General features: G+C 51.5%; 5 protein-coding genes and 1 non-coding gene across 6 annotated transcripts; 2 read left to right on the top strand and 4 right to left on the bottom strand.

Annotated features, from left to right (window-relative positions):
• Window positions 1–493: 493 nt before the first annotated feature.
• On the top strand, window positions 494–1,806 carry BO85DRAFT_363183 (zinc-dependent alcohol dehydrogenase; the record flags this gene model as incomplete). Its single annotated transcript, XM_025655651.1, has 4 exons — window positions 494–645; window positions 729–777; window positions 827–983; window positions 1,037–1,806. 4 exons carry the CDS (start codon window positions 494–496, stop codon window positions 1,804–1,806), a joined length of 1,128 nt encoding a protein of 375 aa, XP_025520285.1.
• Window positions 1,807–2,160: 354 nt separating this feature from the next.
• On the bottom strand, window positions 2,161–2,232 carry BO85DRAFT_t29. The gene has a single exon. It is a non-coding gene; the product is annotated as a tRNA-Arg (tRNA).
• A 1,288-nt stretch (window positions 2,233–3,520) lies between these two features.
• BO85DRAFT_445785 (uncharacterized protein) lies at window positions 3,521–5,255 on the bottom strand. Its single transcript, XM_025659353.1, has 2 exons — window positions 4,738–5,255; window positions 3,521–4,665 (listed from the first exon to the last, which is right to left on the bottom strand). The coding sequence occupies exons 1-2, from the start codon at window positions 5,140–5,142 to the stop codon at window positions 3,688–3,690; spliced, it is 1,383 nt and encodes a 460-aa protein (XP_025520284.1). The 5' UTR covers window positions 5,143–5,255; the 3' UTR covers window positions 3,521–3,687.
• A 1,932-nt stretch (window positions 5,256–7,187) lies between these two features.
• Window positions 7,188–11,329, bottom strand: BO85DRAFT_389854 (uncharacterized protein). Its single transcript, XM_025656752.1, has 2 exons — window positions 10,851–11,329; window positions 7,188–10,777 (listed from the first exon to the last, which is right to left on the bottom strand). Exons 1-2 carry the CDS (start codon window positions 11,190–11,192, stop codon window positions 7,379–7,381), a joined length of 3,741 nt encoding a protein of 1,246 aa, XP_025520283.1. The 5' UTR covers window positions 11,193–11,329; the 3' UTR covers window positions 7,188–7,378.
• Window positions 11,330–12,103: 774 nt separating this feature from the next.
• On the top strand, window positions 12,104–15,256 carry BO85DRAFT_133127 (uncharacterized protein). Its single transcript, XM_025654005.1, has one exon. The coding sequence runs from the start codon at window positions 12,457–12,459 to the stop codon at window positions 14,875–14,877; it is 2,421 nt and encodes an 806-aa protein (XP_025520282.1). The 5' UTR covers window positions 12,104–12,456; the 3' UTR covers window positions 14,878–15,256.
• On the bottom strand, window positions 15,167–17,318 carry BO85DRAFT_516872 (mitochondrial 37S ribosomal protein mS29). Its single transcript, XM_025664874.1, has 2 exons — window positions 16,572–17,318; window positions 15,167–16,509 (listed from the first exon to the last, which is right to left on the bottom strand). Exons 1-2 carry the CDS (start codon window positions 17,200–17,202, stop codon window positions 15,623–15,625), a joined length of 1,518 nt encoding a protein of 505 aa, XP_025520281.1. The 5' UTR covers window positions 17,203–17,318; the 3' UTR covers window positions 15,167–15,622.
• Window position 17,319: the final 1 nt, after the last annotated feature.

Here is a 17,319-nt window from a genome sequence, read left to right as displayed (position 1 = left end):
TCACTCCTCGCCAATCACACTCCGCAACAAACACGATCTGACTTCAAATGCGGGGTTCTTTCAACTGATGCCTAGGTACGAGATCAGTGGCGGGGGTGATATCCGGGATTTCCGTTGAATTGGCTTCTCATTATTACTGGCACTTGGCCGATCATGTTCTCTGGACACAAAAGAAAAGAAAAAAAAGAGGGGTTCGGTGGATGACGATGTGACTCGCCTCCAGTTTGTGCCTCGGTTACGGGCCACTTGCGACCTTCATTGCTTCTTTGAATCAACTATCGACACCATAATGTGAAGTGCATTTCTTGGCCCGTCTCAGCGATGGTCCATCAGGATGATCCCAGTTCATTTAGCGCGTCGACTGGGTCCCCCAGTAATAAAGAGATGCTGCGCCCTTGATCTGCAGCTTCTGAGTCTCGCTTCTCGCACCCTTCATCGTCCCCCCTTCCTCTCCGTACAACACCGAAGATACCAGTATACTACGAAGATGACTATGTCTGTGGGTGATAGCAATAGCAGTACAGCGGTGCCGGAGATTCCTGCAAAGCAGAAGGCAGCCATCTATGACCAACCCGGCACTGTCTCCACCAAAGTCGTAGAGATAGATGTGCCCGAGCCTGGTGTGGGTGAGGTCTTGATCAATCTGTATGTGTTACCTTTAGCCCGAACTGGCTGGACATGGTTTATCCAATCAGCAAGTGCATTCATCAAACTAATGGCTATTGTAGCACCCATTCAGGCGTCTGCCATTCCGATCTTGGAGTAATGACCAACACCGTGAGTATACAGACGTACCTCCAGCTCAATCACCTCCTAACTCGTCCAGTGGAGGTCTCTACCCTACCCCACACAGCCAGGTCAAGTCGGTGGCCACGAAGGTGTCGGTAAGATCGTCAAGCTAGGCCCTGGAGCCGAGTCTTCGGGCCTGAAGGTCGGCGACAGGGTAGGCATCAAATGGGTGTCCAGCGTCTGCAAGAGCTGCGGTGCGTATACAGTTCTCTTGGCCAGATAGTCCCATACTGACAATCAATGACAGAACCATGCCATGCAGGCGCCGACGGAATCTGCTTCAACCAAAAGGTATCTGGATACTACACCCCCGGCACATTCCAGCAATACGCCCTAGGCCCCGCCAACTACGTGACGCCGATCCCGGACGGCCTCGCCTCCGACGAAGCCGCGCCGATGCTCTGCGCCGGCGTGACCGTCTACGCAGCCCTGAAGCGCAGCAACGCCCGACCAGGCCAATGGGTGGTGATCTCCGGCGCTGGCGGCGGCCTCGGCCACATAGCCGTGCAACTAGCCAGCAAAGGCATGGGACTGCGGGTGATCGGAATCGACCACGGCAGCAAAGAAGAACTCGTGAAGGCCTCCGGAGCTGAACACTTCGTCGACATCACCAAGTTCCCCTCGGACGACAAGGGCCAAGCCATTGCCGCGCACGTCAAATCCCTCGCCGGGGGTCTAGGCGCTCACGCCGTCATCGTCTGCACCGCAGCCAACGCAGCCTATGCCCAGGCCGTACCATTCCTGCGCTTCAACGGTACCCTCGTGTGCGTGGGAATCCCCGAGAATGCCCCGCAACCGATTGCGACCGCGTTTCCTGGCCAGATGATCGCGAAGCATTATACGATTACCGGATCGGCGGTGGGGACGCAGCGAGATGCGATCGAGACGCTGGATTTCGCGGCGCGAGGGATCATCAAGGCCCATTTCCGAACGGAGAAGATGGATGCTTTGACGGGCGTGTTCGAGGAGATGAGTCAGGGGAAGTTGCAGGGTAGGGTTGTTCTCGATTTATCTTGACGTGACGTGACGTCTGTGGCTGCTTTGTGTTAGGTCTATTTTAGGAGTTAGCTGGAGGTCAATGGATGTTCACTTAAATATATTTCAAGAAAACATGAACGATGCACATAAAAGAAAGAATACATCACCGCAGTAACATCATAAACGATAATCCCATGAACAGACAGACAGACACAAAGACAGTGAAAATAAAGAACCTCAAGAATACACCCCCATATTGCCATGCAAATGAATGAAACAACCCCGAAAAAGAAAAGAATCCACAAACCAGTCAGTCCCCGTCCCCATAAGAGAACAACAAACACAAAGAAAGACAAAGAAACGAGCGCAAAGAAAAAAGAAATAAAAAAAGAATGACCGACGCAGGACTCGAACCTGCAATCTCTTGATCCGTAGTCAAGCGCCTTACCATTGGGCCAGCCGGCCAATTGATGAAATAACCGGTGGATCTTTGGCTACATAAGCCAGGCCTAAAGTCAAATGCTCTTTTTCTCTCACACACAAAATAACGCGGTGGTGGGGTGGCGGGCGGCCCGGTGATTCTTGTGCTTAAAGCCGCTTATTTCCGGGGGGATGTTCTGTCTGTCTGTTGGGATGGGTGTGTGGTGCTAGTCTTTAGGTGGCATTGGAATGGTTTTATTTTTTCTTTGTGCTGCTGATTGCGGGGAATTGTGTTGGTTTACTCGTCTTTGCTGGGGGATTGATTGGGTTGTGGTGTTACGGAGGATCTGCAGGGTAGTATTTATTGAAGTTTATCTATCTAGTCAACTAGTCTTGTTGTAGGGATTAGTGCTGGACGGAGGTGGTGGCATCACATTTTAGCTTGCTTGAGGTATACTGCGAAGGGGTAAATTATCCGGAATGAAGGAAGAGGATTTGATTAGTGGAAAAAGGACGGGAAAGTATTCAGTATAGCTACGTAGTAGCAATGCAATGAGCTCATTCGTAAGAATTACAGCGACTCCGAAGGAAGGGATCAATTACTCGAACAGTTCCCTCAATGCTTGCATTTCGATGGTAGATAACTTCATAACTACGTACTGCTGCGCAATTCCTGTCCAACGACTCTTCCTGCTCAGTCCCGAGTCCACGGGCCTGCGTACCGAGCAGCTGGGAAGGAGGGTCTCAGGCAGACATGGGCATGTAGTAGTAGGACATGTGAAACTTTCTCCGGGAGGAAGCTTATTGGTCTAGCTACCAGAAGTAACGATAGCTAGCGAGGTCGATAGACGTCATTAAGCAGATTCTGAAAGGGTCGCTTTGCGTCGGGGAATCCGACCCAGCGATTCATTCAACGATACCAGAGAAAGTGTATATTTGGAATGGGTAGTTGGGTGCGAGGGAACACCAGGCTGTTGTCCCTTGCTTAATGGCCGGTTTGGGGTTGATAACCTTGGTCCTGGGGCGGCCGTTCGGAATTTGAACCGTTCCCTCGGGACCTGAAGCACGCAGTGGGTGGTATTAAGGTTGGCTGATCATGCCAGGACACATTCCTCTGGTACGAATGCAACCATGGGTCTGTCTGGGAGCTGCTTTGGTGCGTGTGTCACATCCCGCTAACAAAGTTGGACAGGTACCGTGGTAGCCCGTGGCGGTGCTGTTCCCTTGCACAAGGGACAAAGCAGAAGCTAAGAGGCAAAAGGAAATGCTATCACGTCATGGGCAGAGTGCTGATGCCAGACCAGCTGGATAGTAGGGCCACAGGAGAATTGATGTAGCTTATCTATCAGGTGAATCGAATTGAAACAGTCTCGCGCCTCCGTAATGCAAACAGTGGTGTATAATGCGTATCAATGACAAAGCCGCCCCAAACAACCATGCAATAACAATAACCAAATCAACTGGCCCCTCCAAAGTAGGGGAATGAAACCCTGAGATTCCTCACCGCGTGCGCTTGCTGTAGCCCCGGCTTGTAGACGAAGACGGTCGCTTTTGACCAGCATTGGCAAGAGGTGATTCCGCAGCACGTATCAAAGCATCGAGTCTCAGTATATAGGCCTTGGGAGCTCGATCCACTTCAATCCGATGTAGAATAGCTTTCAACCTGCCCACGAATTGGTGGAGCGCCATAGCCGGTACATGCTCTAGGGCATCAAGAATAAAGAATTCACCAGTTTCATCGGCCTTGCCAATAAGCTGGTGGAAGAGATTGCGTTGATCCTCGTCCTCTCCGTGGAATGTCACTCGGCCACGTTCGTTCCCCTCCAGCGCATCCTTATTACGGCCGCAGATATCCTCCAGCAATGTGACCAAAGTCTTCGCAGCCCCTTCCATACCGTGCGGTGCTCGAGCGATAATGTTTTCCCAGACGCGGTCGACGTTTTCTTGAATTTTTGAAATGACAGCCTCCACGTCCAAATCTCTAGCCTCATTTGAAGCTTGTCCTGTAAGGCAGTAGCGGTCGAAGTCTGCTAGTAGCTTCCGCAATCTCTGATGCACTTTGTCAAAGAAGATGACCGCGCAAGCTGCAATGGGCATCGCCTTGCATAGACTGGAATACACACCATCGTCGTGCACGGCGAGCCGAAACATTGTGGCTTCAAAGTCTCCCTGTACAACACACTGCTCAGGGGTACGCGACTGTCCTGCATCATCAACAAGATCGAGACGGAACTCCTTAGGCAGTATCACCGGACTAAAGGCCGACAAAATGTCCCGGACTATGTCCTGTCGGCTCATTCCCCCCTCGGCTTCGGAGCGAACATATTGCCAACACAGCTGATCCGCAATGGTTTCCAGCTTGCCATCCAGCAGTTGTTCAACGCGACCAAAGTTCGGAAGACGTCCATCGCTCGACAGAAGAATGTCGGAGGGAGGCGGTTGAGGGACAAAGCAGCCATGAAGCTGATCAAGAAGCCACTTTCACTTGGTGTTAGGATACCGGAAGAGAAAGGAAAATTTTACTCAAGGTGGGGGCATGAGGTTGCTCACGAAAATGTGCTGGCAGGCCACATTGGGCATGCCTGAGAAGGTCGAGCAGGTGCACGTATACCCCTCTGAACCGAGATGAACTCGGGGCTGCTCAATGAATTGGAAATCAAACCCTGTTCGTGTCGTACAGCAGCTGACTACCTTGAACTGACTCGTTAACCCAACGAGAGCCCTGGCTTCGGTGTCGGAGTCAAGCCTGGCGAGATCATAGGTGATCCCTGACTTGCCTCGTACGGACGAAGACGCAGCTGAATCCCCCTCAGCATGACTCTCATCACTTTCGCTTCTCAGGAGCTCGCTGCTGTCGCTATCATCTGTGTGTGGCTCTTTCTCGGGATGGGAGCGTGTCGTCGGCATGTTGCCTGTTATTGAGAGGTCGTGAAACTGTCTGGTGGGAGCAGACATTGAGAGTTATATGGCAATGGAATTTACTGTGGCTTGTGTGTCCCCTGGCTTGGATTTGTATTTGCTGGCCTCTAAGGCGAGACCGGTCAGTTTATATAGAGTTTGTTCCGAACCAAGGAAGGAAGCGGGTACATTGTACCAGCAACTGCTCCAAGCTTGCCGCAATCGCCTCTGCCACAGCGACCAAAGAGACAATAGAAGCTTCCATATGAACTACCGTTGGTATTTTGACTAACCACTGAGCCTTGGGACCCGCCGTCAGTGGCCCCGACTTTGCCGCATAATGAGTAAATGAGCCATCGTTTGGATATACTCAAGCATACACGTTCCACAATGATCTGGGATTTCCAATCTGCGGTTAGTGTGTCCGGTTAACGCCCACCCACTTGGCACAGGAGACATGAGGATTCTGCGCCACAGATGTAGAGCTATTACAAGCTGCGTGGGATGCTGGGAGAGAGATTTCGTGTAGCTATAGGATCAGAAGTTGCGGCAGGAGAACCATGAAATCACAGGATCCTCCCGGCTGAACCATATTAAGAGCCAAACGGCGATCATGCGCACTTATGTGTACGAATCATAATGTGCAGCCGAGTTGGCACATCCAACCAGCCTGTAAACATAGTTAAATGTGTCGAAGGAATACTGCACAGGCCCTTGACAATCTGCACCGTTGCAGCAGGTACTTGATCAGTTGGCACAGGCTCCAATGTCAGGCGGCAACCGCTAGGAAAAAGGGGACGCGGTCGAAGCACTGGCTTCGGATTGTATTGCCGCAAGCTGCGCAACTCCTCTTCACATCATGACAGCATATTGCTGTATCCAACGCACGGATTCCTATGGTGGAAAATTATACTATCGATTATCCTTCCCTGTGATACGTATGCATCTTGTGGCACTGCATTTCTACGCCATCAAATGGCCGAAAGATAGGGATCTCCCTTCCTCAGCCTCGTAATCGAGTCGGAGGGAGAACTTCTGGGCCGCGGGTTCCAATTTGTCGTATCCGCCTTAGGCCGCAAGTAAGGGTACCGGACTTCGTGATGCGCCGCAATCTCTCTCGTACCACATCTGCGGCACTATGCAGCCTGATTAGACGTTCTCTCCATGTGGCACAAGCGGCGCTGCCTCAGAACTGGGTCTTCAGATACTATAGATTTCCATGGTGGGTGAACTCGACCCACGATTCGCTTGTAGAGAGTTTGCGGGAAGGAATTAATAGGCGCCCCTCTCTCGACCACACACTCGGAACGCCTATCTCTCCTTCCCTCTGCCACCACCGGAGACACCGAGCTGGACTAGATTGCGACATTCAGTGCAGCGCAAGCCTGTACCACTGGAACAAAGAGAGTAGCCACCCTGAGGCTGTGTGCGGTGCTTCCACCTATCCTCTTACCGTGGCTACCTTCCATGCCACCGCAAGACTGGCAAGCATTCGTAAATTCTGGTGTGTATCAATGCTTGAATTCCCTCCCGATAACGTAACAATGGGGTCTCTGGCTCTGGGAGCTCCGGTATTACCCATAGTGCATGCCTTGGGCTCCGTAAACTGGGTCCCAGTTTGATGAGATTGAAACTTCTGCTCTCACCGGATTAATCAGCTCCCAGGTATTCACGAAGAATTACTCATTGCTCACCATATTATTGTATGTTTATCTCAAAGTGGAGTAGAACCCTGACGGCGCCAAAGAGGAAATAGAGGATCACAGCCAAAGGTGCTCGGCCACTCCTCAGTTAGCGCTGAACGTGGGACTGCTGTTTCGAATTCGTCATGTAAACGAATGGCGCCAGAGAACCATGATCCATTCAGCAGAGGAGCGCAATGTGGCTGTAATTTCTGCGTAATCGGAAATCTTTGGTGTTTGACCGAAAGTGACTGCGAGTTGTCTTGTGGGGAGCTGGACCCGTGACCAACTGGCAGCAAGAGCCTCCTTCCAACGCCGGCTCTTCTACTCTCTCACTTCAAGAAGCTCAATACAATTAGCAATGAGACAGTGAATCATATACTCTCGGCCTCTCTTGATTGTACGTAGCTCTGTAAAAATGAACTTGTAAGAGCGTGTACACGCTTATAGTATTAATCATATACAGAACGACTAAAGAAACGGGTAATAGTGCGGAGAAAGAAAGCTAATACTAAAAACCAAAAGCATCTACCGTTGTCTACTAGAGACAGAATATGAAATTCGTCATGTCGTCAAATGCCTGTCTGGCAGAAAGTAATTAATAGCTATCCTCAAGGGCGGCTTGTTTCAGTGTTCATCCTCGCCGCATTTCTCCTTTTGGCATTCTCCAATGCTTTCCGAAGCCTCTCCTGATGCTCGGGATCTTCTTCGGGCTTCCGTGGTGCAATATCAGTCGTGAGATGCTGGGATACCGGCGCTAGCGTATCGGCAGGCATCTGTGATGAAGAACCAGTTTGATCAACTATAGGAGGCTTGCCTAAAGACTCCAGGAGACCATTTATGCTAGTGATTATATTTGCAGGCCCAGACCTGATACTTTCGAGTTTGGACTTGAGATCCGCTTGGATCTTTGCGTCTTCCTTCCTTTTCTCATCATCAAGCCGGCGGAAAACATCCGCATCGGCGTCTGAATAACGTGCCTCGGCCACAGAAACACTGTAATCAGCATCGTTGAGTACCGAATCAGCCATATTGAATTGGTGCAAGATGGACTCAGAATCTTTACGCAAAGACTCAATCAGGTTGTATACTGATTTCAGCAACTGTTCCACCTCGGAGTCTGGCAGCCCCGACGAGCGAATGGTCGCGGTATCGACCTTGGCCACCTTCGCAGCAACTTCGTCAAGGAGGCTCTGGTTTTCACCCAACCCGTGCATGATGGCATCGTCAAACGAGTCCATCAGACGGTTAGCTCTATTATCTCGCTCTCTAGCCGCTTCCAGGATGTTGCGTTTCTCCATCTGGTCAAAATCGTGATCCACGCCTTTCAGGGCCACGGAGTCGCCCATGAAAACAAGAGGCCGCCTCTCAGCCTTCTTCCGCCGGCGCTCCCGATCCAAAGCAATTTCGAGACGTTTTTGGTAACGTAGCTCGAGTTTGCGATAAATTTCATTCACCGTCCTCATGGTGTGCGACAGATTGTACCTGTCAGTGGTCGCAGACTTGACCCGTCCATTTTCATGATCAAGTTGAGCAAGCGCGGCTTCGTAGAGCGCCTGAAGCGCAGCTATTTCTTCTTTCAAGCGTTGATCCAAAGGCTCGAAAACATCGGCGACAAACTTGTCCAACTCCTGTCTTTCTTCGTCTAGCTGAGCACGAGCCTCCTTCTGACGGAACTCCTCCTCCAGTACATTGATATCGGCATAGCCAATCTCCTTCCCATTGAAGAGCGCATCGATGCGCTTCTCCGACACCTCCTGGCGTTGAATCCGTTCCCTATCCAATTGCTCTCTGCGCGGTTTGCTTGAAACTTCCCAAGACTTTACCGCCTCCCTGATGTACGAGAAGTCATTGGAGTAATTCTCCAGATCCTTCCTAGTCGTCATATTCCACGAGCTTTCCGATTGTTTGGACATCGGCGATGAAGCCATGGACCGCAAGTCGTCAACTGGACCAGCTGGCTTTCCATGTCTGAGAGAAGCCGGCAGTGGTGGCGGAGAGGACGTTTTCCGGGGTGCGCTCTTTCGGTAGGCAACGCTCTTCTCCCTTATCAGCCCAATGAACGTTTCATCAAATTCGTTCCGACGCGGGGGCACTGCTGAACCCGGTCTATCTCCGGGAGTAGGTGCTGGAGCGTTCGACATTACCCGCCCACTCTCAGCTGACGCCTGCCGCAGGTCGGAATAGGCTTGATATGCAGGCCGATCAAACACAAGTACATCAGAGCCTCGTTGGGGGCCTTCAGTATAGCGAAACGGGGTATAAATCGGCTGTGGAGGGTTGGTGGTCAGAGGGGGTAAGGCATGTTCATGTCGGGCATCACCGAGCATGGAGGGTGGCACTGATGTCGCTCGTGACGACGTAGCATGAGCGACAAAATCAGTGTGGTATTTATTGCTCCCTGTAAGCGAGGCAGATCTCTGTAATTTTTTTACGCTGGGTGTCTGTATTTTGGGAAGAATGGGACGTCCTCCAGGACTGTAGCTGCCATCTTCCGAGTCGTCATCCCCACTATTCGAGACCACATGGCTGCCTTCGGTTTCGACTGGTATCAGACCGGATCCCACGTCATCGTTCGAGTCTTTGGTCGATGCGCGTGGAGTGGGCGTTTGTTGCCACGGACTCTCTTTGAGATTCTCATCCACTAGCGCCGGTTCAGGCTCAATGTTGAACAGGATCTCTCGTAGTTTGGTCTCCTTGGCCATAAATGCTGTGAATATATTGAAACGCTCCGCATCGGAGTCAGCCACTGCCTCCTTTCGAAGCATTGCGACATAACGTTCCAAGGAGGATTTTGACCAGGGATCGAGATCATCGTACGGATCGAGTGGTACAAAGGCAGGGAGGATTGTCCGTTTATCCGTAGTTGGCCCGTTGGTGACACTGTTCGACTCCACTGAGCTTGACCCAGACTGAACTTGCTTTCGAGGAATTATCGATTCCTGTCTAGGCGTCGGGGTCTCGATTGGGCTCTGCTTCCGCGAAGGAGGCAAAATGCCTGTGCTGACCCGAGACACTGAGCTCTGAGGATTCTGCTCAGCTGATGTTTGCGCGATAGGACGGTTCCAAGCTTCGATGATGCCGTCAATGCTTTCAGCGGTTTCAGAAGTGGAGTTGTTACTCTGAACAGATCCAGTACTATCCATCCTGACTGGTTGGGGTGGAGTACTCTTTACCACGGTCTGACTAGTCAAAGGGCCTTCAGTTTGACTCGTTGTTTGGAATGAATCACTAGGAGGCGTTATAGGGCTGACAGATTCAGCCTTTCTCTCAGGCTCTTCAATATTTGTCGGGCGACTCTGAGGCACCTGTGACTGTGGGCCCGAAGAGGGCCCATCCTGGGGCCGAGAGCCAAAGGCACCTAAATCATCAATACTCCCTGGAGTGGGTGTCAGGTGCTCCCAGTCTGAGGGCCCGCCAGAGGCTAGGACAGAAGCGCTAGTCGGGGCATTGAGAGGGCTGGTCTTGGGAGGCACCGGTGGAGGAACGACGGGCGGTGTTCCATGTGCTGTACTCAAAGCCGCAGCCACAGGAGCCTGCGGAGGCCCGGGTAGTGGCTGGCTCTCATAAGATACTGGAGTGCTTGGCTTGGGGGGTGGAGCTTGGGAAATGGCCAGATTAGGTGCATTGTTGCCGGTGAATTGTGGATGGCTTGGCAAAGTCGCTGGCTGCTGCACCGAGGAATCGTGATCGTGATACTGACCCAGGGGGGCACCAGAGTAGGGAGGAGGAGGAACCGGAGGTGGTTGCTGCCATAGGTTGCTCTGCTGGGCATTTGGGCTCTGGTAACCAGTGGAATTAGCCGGGGGCGGTGGTGGAGGCTGTAACGGCGAAGCGCTGACAGATTGCTGGGGAGCATATGGAGGATTCGATGGCCATTGCTGGTAGGATGTATTATCCGCTGGTTGGGTCGCCCAGCCTGGAGCAGCTGGTAAAGGTTTGTTTGGGTCTAGCGGGCTCACAACTGGAGACTGCGCCTGTGGTGATTGCGCCGTGCTTGAAGGCCGCGGCTAATTGGTTTATGCTCGTCAGAATATTGCGAGCCCATCAGGGGTAAATTGATAAATGTCCAACAACACTCACGGGTAGTGGTGGGGGCGACTGCGCATGAAGTTGGTGCCTGTTGTACTTGACTCCCCATGAAGTGGTGTCGGAGCCTGCAACGGCAGAAACGGGGGATATGCTTGTACCCGGATGAACATTAACTGCTGAAGGAGGATTGGAAATTTGACCGTAGATGGTGGGGTTGTAAAGAGATGATGATGTAGTTGTCGGACGCGGAGGAGGCGGTGGAGGGGGCGGGGAAGAAGCGCGCCATGATGGTTGTTGCGGAGGATGATGGCGAGATGAAGCCGATTGCTGCGTGTTGGAAGAAGGCAGACGCCATTCGGGCTGCGGAGGACCCGAACTTTGCGACCCATACATCTTTGGAGGTGGGGAGGAACTCTTCCGCTACGTTGATGCTGGTCGCAAAAGAAAAAAATAAAGAAGAGACAGAAAAGAAGAAGTAAAAGGCCTTCCGCAAGGTCGTCTTCCCCCGATGAATCTTTACTAGAAGAAGAGATGAAGAGGAGGAGGGATGACCTCAAGCGACAAGCTGCTCCCTAAGGCAGGCCACGAGGCAGATCGGCTGACCGGAAAGGAGGTCACTCACTCTCTGTGCCTTATCTTTCTCTCCTATTCTCTCTGTCTGTCGCTCTTTCCTGTCTTTTCTTTCCCTTCCCTCTTGCCCTCTTCTCAATCATGCAAGTGACCAAAATAATGTCAGCTCTGGGGAGAATCAGGAGCAGCAGAGCTTCACGCTTGAAAGTTGCCGAGTCGCTAAATTTCAATCCAATGGATGCTATCGTCCCTGCCACGATCCATTTATATCCACCATTCAGTGACGCCGCTACTATTACTAGTTCATTGCGTTTCCCGCACTTGCTCCACCATCATGAACTGCCATCGTCCCAGTGTCCACCAGCACCTCTACCAACTTAAGTATACCTACTATCTAAGATATAATGCTAGACCAAATCAATCCTGGGTTGCTTGTAGAATAGCCATCATGAGATACTGACTCAGATAAATACACTGATGAACCCACTGCAGAGAGTCATCATATACTTACTTATTGGTTGGATTGTCAGTCATGCCGGTGGGGATATAATACCCTATATTATACTACTCTTTCATAGATCTACCGATTACAGTTTGAACCCAGAAACCCTGATCCATCTATCACTCTCTCAAAATGAACAATGTCAACGAGCTCAATATACTGCTACGATTCTCTCTGAATTGGTGGTTCTTATTCGCGCACACAATGGCGACGCCTACAAAGAATTTGTAACTTTATGGAACAACATCCTCTTTATGAGGTTCTTTCATGATGATATCTCCTCTTCTATTTATAGCCTCTCAAAAAAGATATTTACCAGAGATTCATCAGTCAAGCAAGCTCGCATTATAAAGCGCGGCTGCTACTTCCTTTACATTATCTGCCCCGACTATCATTTCATTTCCAAGCTTTCTGTTTGCTTCTTCCACCCCCGTGCAAGGCAGCAGCACATACTAGAAGCGATATTCTTGGATACCCAGCAGTCCTTCTATTAGTACACTATTGACGAGGCTCGCCTGAAGTCTGATCTATTTTGCTACGAGCCACGTCTCGGAAACTAGGTTAGGTGCTTCAACTGGCAGCATCATGTCCAAACGTCCATACGACGATGATAACGATGACTCTGACCTATATGCCTTTCCCCCAAGGCCTGATCTCTTTGATCAAACAAAATGGGCACCGCATGTGAGCAGAGAAGATGCAAGGATCGCGCATCGTTTCTGGTCCCTTCCGGACACTGTACTTGGAGACAGCCTAGGAGAGCAACCCCGTTATACCCAGCCCAGGGATGCGGGCGACAATCCCGCAGCACATGCGCTCGCAAGGAATGTCTATGACCACTTGATGCACGACGAAAGATTCCTAACGCCAATTAATCCCACAGATTGGCAAAGGGAATGGACCAATTCCGGGCTGAACAACAGGGTCTGGTCATTCCGCGACATCTTTGAAGGGCAGGGTCTCGATCTTGGGGAAGCCACGGAAGATCTTAATGAGGTGGACGGGCAGGTTATCAGGGATATGAAGGCCCTCCAGCTAAGAGCCGCCCTAGGGAGCCGAAACCTCTCAACTGAAGGGACGGTTCCCGTATTACGCCGGCGACTTCAGGACTATAAACGCAAAGTGTATCATCAATATCGCGTCCTGCCTCGGAGTGATCTGTCGCAATGGGGTGTCCACAGAGATGACGCGCGAAAGTACACTATCGAGATCAGCGACGATGATGGTATAGGTGCATTGGATATGTACACTTGTGCTATTCTTGCCAGCCCATATAACCCAGCTTATTGGCTGAGCCGGGCTTACTGCCATTACCAACAAGCGTTTTTTGACCTTGCCATCGGGGATGCTTATCGAGCAGAATATCTCTGTGACGTTCTTTATGATGCACATCGGCGAAGTCTCCAGCCTGGGCTCTATACGCGGATATGGCACGCTCTGGAACAGCATATTATGGTTCAACCTAGAGATCCTATCACGGGTAATTTATCTGCAGAAGCTACACTGTTTCGCAGGTTCAATGGGGTTAATTTCTTCGTACCCACTATCCGGAAGGCCACCCAGCACGTTCTTGCTCTTAGTCTCATGGCGCTCCAGTGTTGGGACGACTATGAAACAAGGGGTCGTCTTCTTAGAGCTAGGACAGTGAATGCGGACCGTGACTTGATGCCATTTCAAGAGCGCGCCAAAGTCATGAAATCCGTTGCTGACAGAGCCAAGACGGCCAAGGCAAATACTGAGTACTATTATTACGAATCACGAGCCGGACACACTTCAGGAGACAGGATATATCCCCATGACGCAGACGACATCGATCGTGCTGCAGTCGCCTTTACGGATAAGGCAACAGATGCCTTTTTCAACCAGAATGGAAGCCTCCCTTGGAAGAAGTGCAAGATTGCCGCCAGCAATGATCAAGGTAACACACAACTGAAAGTGGTTGCGACAGAGGATATTGCAAAGAATGAGGTCATATTTGTCGAAAATCCCCCAATCAGAGGCCATCTCGAGCTGCCAAAGCTACCCATCAAAGCGGTACCATTAAAGTGTGACAATTGCCGGAGAACCTTGCCCGCCGAGCATCTGGAGGAATACACTCGTGAATTCGGACAAGGGAATGTCCGTGAAGCATGCAAATGTATCACACAGCCTTTCCCCATCCCATTCTGCCCTGCGCTAAACGATGATGATCCAACTTGCGTCGAGAATGCTCGAGCACGGTATCACTATCGTGTCTGTGGTGAAGACTGGAAATGGCTACACGACTCCATGCGGCCCGTAAGAGTCGTGGGCCTCGACAAACGTCCCCATTACGAGTACTCGTTTGAAGCACAGGCGACTTTACTGAGTCTCCTCCTGCGTGAAATATTTGACATCACCCTTCACCGAAGAGAAACCCAAGATCCCAACCTCATGGCGCACGAAATCGACGAGCTTGTCGCGCTTGAAAACCCCCATAACTGGACCAATCGAAGGTTTCCCTTCAGCCTGACCGCCAACGTCCATGTCCCCTTTAATATCCTCTTACAACTCGGCGTCGACATCTTCCGCGACCTTAGCTTCGACACCTGGGTCATCCAACTCATTTTGAAGAAGCTGACTGTCAACGCCATCCCCTGCGGGGGTAAGCGTCTCCAAAAGACGAACATTATCAAGAGTAAACCCTTGCCAAAAGTGGAAGCTGACCTGACGACTGATAATTTACCAAATTTTTGGCCCACTTTCTCCAAACTATATTTATATCCTGGACACAGTCTGTTCAACCATGCGTGTCCTACTAAATACAACGCCAGCTGGGCCTATTACGGCGACGAGAACCCTAATCTGATCATCTTGTGGTCATTCAAAGACATCAAGAAAGGTGATGAGATCCGCATCCCGTATTTTCATACTCTCGATACGGGTGTCTCCACTAGCACTCTGGAACGTGCTCTCGGAGGACCTTGCAACTGTGGCGGGCCTCATCTCGATGAAACATATATACTACCACCACCACCACCCACCTAACAAGAAACAAGCGACCTGAAAGTACGCGACAGAAGAAAAAAGCGAAACCATCATGACAAAGGATACAGATACGATCTTGGTGATATAGTCTGTTTGTTTCTATTCTTTATATAAATCTATACAATTGATGTCAAAGCTGATGATGTTTGGCCACTGAGCCATCCCCGCTACACTACTCTTCGAATTGCTTCGTTTACTTGGCGTGTGATCTGTTGTTATTTCTTGATTACTCTCTCCGCATTGTACAGTGGCATTTCTTCTTCATTAAGTACTATCAATCATCTTCAATCCCCTCTCTTGTTATAGTGTTATAGTAGACTATGCACATACGATGCACACTTCCTGAACGGCCTTATAAAGAAAAGCCGAGATAAGCTACCGAACAACTTAAGACTTGTTACACCAACTTAGACAGCTTAGGGGAGAGTAGCACATATTTTCGAGATTTCATTATATGCATACAGACAAAACAGAACAGAGGGACGAAGACGAAACGCGCAAGAAGCCCAAAATGATCAAGATAGTAAGATAAAATACAATACAGGGAGATAGATAGATAGATAGATGTCTCGAATCCATCCATTGGCACAGCAGGATGGAGGGTCACAGGGAAAAAAAGAGAAAATGGGGAGATAAGAAAGAAGACAACAAAAATGGGATAACCACATGGGCAAGCCAGTATAATCTTTACATACACATACAGAGTGTCTCTAATGCACGCCATGGGGGAGATGGAAATAGACCATTAAGCAATGACTCTCAGCCGTCTACCGAGCTTCTCGAGCTCACCAATAACGCCTCCACCGGCCAAACTCCACTTCTCGCCAACCCAGGTGTCGGTGATGTTCTCACGGAGGAGACCGCTGCGGGCGAAGTATTCCATGAAGCCCTGGGCCTCGTCACGAGTGAGACCGCCGATGGTCTGGAGCTCGAGAGAGCCGTCCTTGGAGGCGGGGGACTTGGTAGAAGCGGAGTCGTTGAAGACGGCGAGGACGCGCTTGTCTGCGTTGAGGTAGGGGTCGGGTTGAGGGAATTCCGGAGAGGTGGGCTTGATGCCGGCCTGGCGGGCAGCGAGCTGCTGGAGAGCGACTTCGAAGCCGTAGACGGTGGGGCTGTTGGAGCCGGAGGTGGCGTAGAGGATGAGACCGCCGTTGGGGAGGGAGGGCTTGCCGGCCTCGGTGCTGGGCTTCAGGAGGGAGAGGAAGTGCTGGACGAAGACGAGGTCATGGGCGTGGATGGGCTTGCAGTCAATGTTGTTGTACTTGGTCTCCTTCATCCAGTGGGCCAGGTTGTCCAGGGTCACGAGCATGGGAGGACGGGGCTTGAAGCCCTTCTCGAAGCCAGCGGCCGGGGCCGTGGCGGTGAGTTCGGTCCACAGGGCCTGGAAGACGCTCCATGCGACAGCGGGGTCCTGGATACCGGGCTTGGCGAGAGCCTCGAGGGTCATGCCGGGCTTGACGGCCGTCTTCAGAGCGGGATGGGGCTGGGAGACGGTCAACTTGGACAGAACCTTCTGGTTTGCGGTGACGATGCGAGACAGGAGAGCGGCGGTGGCATCGTTCTGGACGTAAACGTTCGGGTTCTCATCGGAGAGGGGTGCGTAGGCGGTGTTGGCAATGACGAGATCCTGGGCTGAAGAAGTTTGTTAGTATTGTTTGCGTAGCTGCATATCAGTGCATGAGTGACGGTCTCACCTTCAGGAACCGTGATCACAACCCACTCCTTGGTGAAAGCCATAGACATGGCCTGCAGCATGTGGACGGACTTTCCGGAGCCCTTCACACCGGTGATGATCTTTCTGACGACCTTTCCCTTGTTCTCGCCCTCCTCAGCGGAGATACCGTCAATGAGTCTTCCCAGCTCGAGCGTCTCACGCCTAACCACCGTTCCCGGCCGACGGAATATAGACCAGCCCTGCTTGGGCTTGAAAGCCTGGACAGCCCTCAATTGATCGAGCATGGGCACAGGAAGACCCAGGATGGAGCCACGAAGGCGCGCATCCACCATGTTTTCCGCAGAGAGGTCCTGCATGCCTTCGACTTCGAGAGCGTTAGGGTTGCTGAGGACGATGCGTTTGCGGAGCGCTCTGCGTTCTCCGACAGCCGGAGGACGCGTCCTCTCAACGGGCTTCTTCTTCTTCATTTTGGCGGATTTAGCTTGACGGTACTTGGCAACCGGTAAATCGCCCTTCTTCTTAGCTCCCGCGAGGAGCGGCGTTGACGAGTGGAATGCTGCTACTCGCTGTGCTGTTAATGTCGGCGGGAGGATAGCTCGGGGAGCGGTAGGAAGCCGCGTAAGGCAGCTCCAGCAGAAGGAGGAAACCATCGCGCTGCGATACACACTGGCGCTGTGGCCAGCGTCCTAATCGGTCAATTGGGATTGATTGCGGCGGGGATGGGGGGTGGGAGCGGAGGATTGCGCGGAGGAGGAGTCGCCCAAAGA

The sequence above is a fragment of the Aspergillus piperis genome, assembly GCF_003184755.1.
Source record: "Aspergillus piperis CBS 112811 unplaced genomic scaffold BO85scaffold_2, whole genome shotgun sequence".
NCBI lineage: Eukaryota > Fungi > Ascomycota > Eurotiomycetes > Eurotiales > Aspergillaceae > Aspergillus > Aspergillus piperis.
Note: the sequence above shows the minus strand (reverse complement) of the source record. Positions and strands in the feature narration are given on the sequence as shown.

Bases quoted from the DNA above. Each gene is read 5' to 3' on its own strand.
- BO85DRAFT_445785 (XM_025659353.1), bottom strand. From the start codon at position 5,142: ATGTCTGCTCCCACCAGACAGTTTCACGACCTCTCAATAACAGGCAAC. The intron at 4,666-4,737 runs GTGAGCAACCTC...ACCAAGTGAAAG, and splicing joins TGGCCTGCCAGCACATTTTC to TGGCTTCTTGATCAGCTTCA.
- BO85DRAFT_133127 (XM_025654005.1), top strand. From the start codon at position 12,457: ATGTCCAAACGTCCATACGACGATGATAACGATGACTCTGACCTATAT.
- BO85DRAFT_516872 (XM_025664874.1), bottom strand. From the start codon at position 17,202: ATGGTTTCCTCCTTCTGCTGGAGCTGCCTTACGCGGCTTCCTACCGCT. The intron at 16,510-16,571 runs GTGAGACCGTCA...AAACTTCTTCAG, and splicing joins TGTGATCACGGTTCCTGAAG to CCCAGGATCTCGTCATTGCC.
- BO85DRAFT_389854 (XM_025656752.1), bottom strand. From the start codon at position 11,192: ATGTATGGGTCGCAAAGTTCGGGTCCTCCGCAGCCCGAATGGCGTCTG. The intron at 10,778-10,850 runs GTGAGTGTTGTT...TAAACCAATTAG, and splicing joins AGTCGCCCCCACCACTACCC to CCGCGGCCTTCAAGCACGGC.